General features: G+C 35.0%; 1 protein-coding gene across 1 annotated transcript; it reads left to right on the top strand.

Annotated features, from left to right (window-relative positions):
* The first annotated feature begins 680 nt into the window (after nt 1-680).
* LOC108381499 (JNK-interacting protein 1-like) lies at nt 681-2,177 on the top strand. The gene is made up of 2 exons (XM_017637912.1): nt 681-1,227; nt 1,655-2,177. Exons 1-2 carry the CDS (start codon nt 1,118-1,120, stop codon nt 2,175-2,177), a joined length of 633 nt encoding a protein of 210 aa, XP_017493401.1. The 5' UTR covers nt 681-1,117.
* Nucleotides 2,178-3,741: the final 1,564 nt, after the last annotated feature.

Here is a 3,741-nt window from a genome sequence, read left to right as displayed (position 1 = left end):
TTTACAATTCTGATGGAAACACGGTCTCTACCGATTTTCTTTTCTTTCTTTTTTTTGTATGGAGAGTGATGCACGCTAATCTACGTGCCTACTACGTATCTTTGTGTTTATTGAAATTAGTGTTATTAAATACAAATTAATTGAATTTAAAATCAACTGACGTTTTCATACTTACATGTCATTGTATGTATGTATTTCATAATCCAGCAATGCGCATGCTCTTTGCTCGTCGACATAATTTACCACTTGTCACTCTCTTCTTGCTTCGCTTGACTTGCTCATCTGTCATTGTTGTAAACAAAGCAAATGTAAAACCTACATGTCCTGACTCAGTTACTTGGTTTTGTTAACGTTTTACACCCTTAACAAATGATAGTTAAATTTCCCAAATCAACCCCAAACAGCGAGAGCTTAGACAGCTTTAAACATGCCACATATGCGGCGGGGGCTGTTACTGCTGTAAACAAAAACAGCAACGTAAAAAACTTGACACACAACTGTAGGTACGATTGCATTACAGCACCCGCTTTGGTCCACCTACCTATCCTATAAACCTTATATTAGTTTGACAGCTAAATTTCCCAGTACTCTGAGTACTGTACTCGTAGTAAATACGACCACCCGCCGCTCGGACTGCAACAGCCCCTTTCGCTTGCCTCATCAAAGTCACTTTCAAGGCGCTCACCGTCTCTGCCATGGACATTTTCTGCGACGACCCAACCGAAGTGGCAGCCAAATCAGCCGAGCGACAAGCCAACAAAAGCGAAAAGGAAATTATCGATCGAAGAGTGAAAAAGTCATTCGACGCCTGATTTGCTTTGGCAAAGAGGGCACACAAATCGCTTTTTCGCAAAAATTTTAGTTACAGTTTTCAAATAAATTGGATTGCAGTAATTGAAAGTTTAAGGATATTTGAATATACAACGATACGCGTTGCCTAATACGGTTGTGCTGTGTGGTGTACTTATTCCGTGGGTGTTGCAAATTGAAGGGTGAAAAATATTTTTTTTGAAGTACTTCAGCTGGCATACATACAACAGTGGCTTAGCACGCACACACAGACACACACTAAAATCTCAAGTCACAACCAGCATCGAGCAGTCACTTTCGGAGCACAATGGCTGACAGCGAATTTGAAGAATTCCACAGGCCCATCTTTGAGCCACATCAGATTCAGACGTACATAAGCTCTGGCCAAAAGAAAAATAATGCACACACATTCTACTCGTAAGTATGCCAACTACTTATGTAAATATGTAGATAAAAAATCAAAAAAAAAGCAAAAGATTGCATGCAATCTACCTAAAGTGTCAGCGGATGCGAGAATCAGGACATGCCGAGCCACTTGAAAACTCCCCACAAGTACTGCTTAAATAGTACGACTCATCAGAGTGCTTGGCTGCGTGCGTTTGTGTGCAAGTGTTTTGACATACAATTTTGTGCTGTCCACTGCCGTGGTGTGCGTAATTGTATGTGTCCATGTGTCAGTGCGTGGCCTATGAGTGTCTTCCGCATGTGAAAAATCAATTACACTAAATAATTTCTCAAACAAATCTCAAAAAAAAAAAAAAACAATTTGGCAATCCGCTCACCGGCAAAATTTTTCTCCTATTAACAACCCGAATTTTGTTCTTTACGCTTTTCAAATCTTCAGCCTCATTCCCAATGATGATCTCGAGGATTCGCCATCTTCGAAAAGTGATTCTTCCGATCAGGAAGATGCTGGCGGTGGAGAACTCTGCTGCGAATCGTCGACGAAGCTTCAACGTCAGGTGGAGGATGATGAAATTGGTGATGGTCTCAAAGTTGTATCACTCTCCTCTGATGGATCGCTGGACACAAATGACTCTTTCAATTCACATCGCCATCATCCATTAAACCATCAGGATGCAATTGGTGGTCTAGTTGGTATTGGTATTGGTATTGGCACTGGCGGTGGCACTATTATTGGAAATAGTACAACTGGCAGTGATGGCACTGTGGGTCATCAATTATTGCTCTCACCCAATACAGCTGCCGCTATTGGTGCAACTCAGCTGCAACAACGACGTAGACGAAAATTACCGGAAATACCCAAAAATAAGAAATGTAAGTTGCTAGCGATTTGTGTAATTCAAATATTAATAATGGTGGTTTATAATGGTGGCTTCTCATGGGGCTTCAAAGCTCACATTTAATATGAAAAAGGTTTTTAATTGAGACTTACGAATTATTTTTAAATTTGCTTCGAATCCCATTTTTTGCGCTCCCATTTTTTTAAGTTTGTTCTAAAAAAAGTCGATTATAGATATTTTTCTTCATTTTACAGTTCAATTATTTGGTGAGCATTAAATATGAGCTTTGAACCACTGTGCCGATGTACATAACTATGAAACTGCTTATTTTTGTTTATCCAATTTGTATATTGAATTTAATTGTGAACATGATATAAAACATCAAATCATTAGCATATATACATATATACATTAGGGCGGGTCGATTTGTGGGGTCCCAAAAAAATTAACAGAGGCACATAGCGATTATGATTATTTGGATCATTTCAAGCATTTTTGCCCAAGAAACCATAGGTCTAAAATGATTTTCGAGCCAACGATTTTTTTTATCTAGTTTTTTTTTTCAAAAAACAGCTGTATTGAAAATTAGCCAAAATGTGTGTCTGGACGTTTTTGGGGTCGAGGAATCCATTTCTGGCATTAATTTTTTTCTTTTTAGGGCCGCCAGAGAGCGCTTCCGTGGTTTTTTTATGATTTTAACGCCTTTTTCCCGAAAATCGACAACATTGTTGCGAAAATCCACGAAATTTGACTTTCTCATAATGCAACTTCAATTTTTAAATAGCCTAAAATGTTCAGCGTTGAAAATTTTTATTTTTTTTATTTATTTTTTTTATTTTATTTTATTTTGCATATTAAACTCAGTATGAAAATGATAAAGCACAGTATGAAATTGAAAAAGCATGCTGTCACACATGTCATTTGTCATACAATATGTCGATGAACAGTATTACCAACATAATATTAAAAAAAACGTTATACGTGTTAAAAAAATTGAAACATTAGTAATTATTTATGTTATTTTTTTCATTTACATTTCATATGTTTTTATCTTTTAAGTTGAATTTTTGAATAAAACAAAATTATATAAAAATAAGGAAAAAATCTGTTTTGTTAAAAATAAAATAAAAAAAGTTTTATTTTCGATCAAAATAATAAAACTCAAAGAATAATCATTATTTTTGATAAAAAAAAATAAAACTCAAAAAATAATGATTATTTCTGATCAGAAATATAAAACTCAAAATGTGATTATTATGATTGATCGCAGGTATTTAAATCTCAAAATAATGATTAAAAGTTAATTTTTTTTTTATAAAACTCATAATGATTACGGTCTCTGACATTTATGAAAACATTACTAGTTATAGCACCTTGTGAATCACCTAAGCGAAATTTGTGACTTTGCCGTAGTGAAGCTTAGGAAAATATTTTGTTTTAGTGCTCAAATCTACTTATGTATACAAATTGTTAATTAGCTAAAAAACGGAGAACAATGTGTAAATAAATACTGGTATTTAGCTGTTAATACATTGTTTTTTATGTTACTCTCTTTTACTTAGTCACCTTCCGTTTTTGTCATTTTTCATTTCGTTGCAACAAAATTTAGCATCAAATATCATTTGCACAAATTGGTACATTTTCCTTATTTGTAGTGAGTTTTTAATGTGCTCCTCGAACGCATTCG

Source organism: Rhagoletis zephyria, unplaced genomic scaffold (assembly GCF_001687245.7).
Source record: "Rhagoletis zephyria isolate East Lansing unplaced genomic scaffold, Rhagoletis_zephyria_1.1 Rzeph_scaffold_22755, whole genome shotgun sequence".
Lineage (NCBI taxonomy): Eukaryota > Metazoa > Arthropoda > Insecta > Diptera > Tephritidae > Rhagoletis > Rhagoletis zephyria.
The sequence above is the reverse complement of the archived record's forward strand: the minus strand, read 5'-3'. Positions and strand labels throughout refer to the sequence as shown.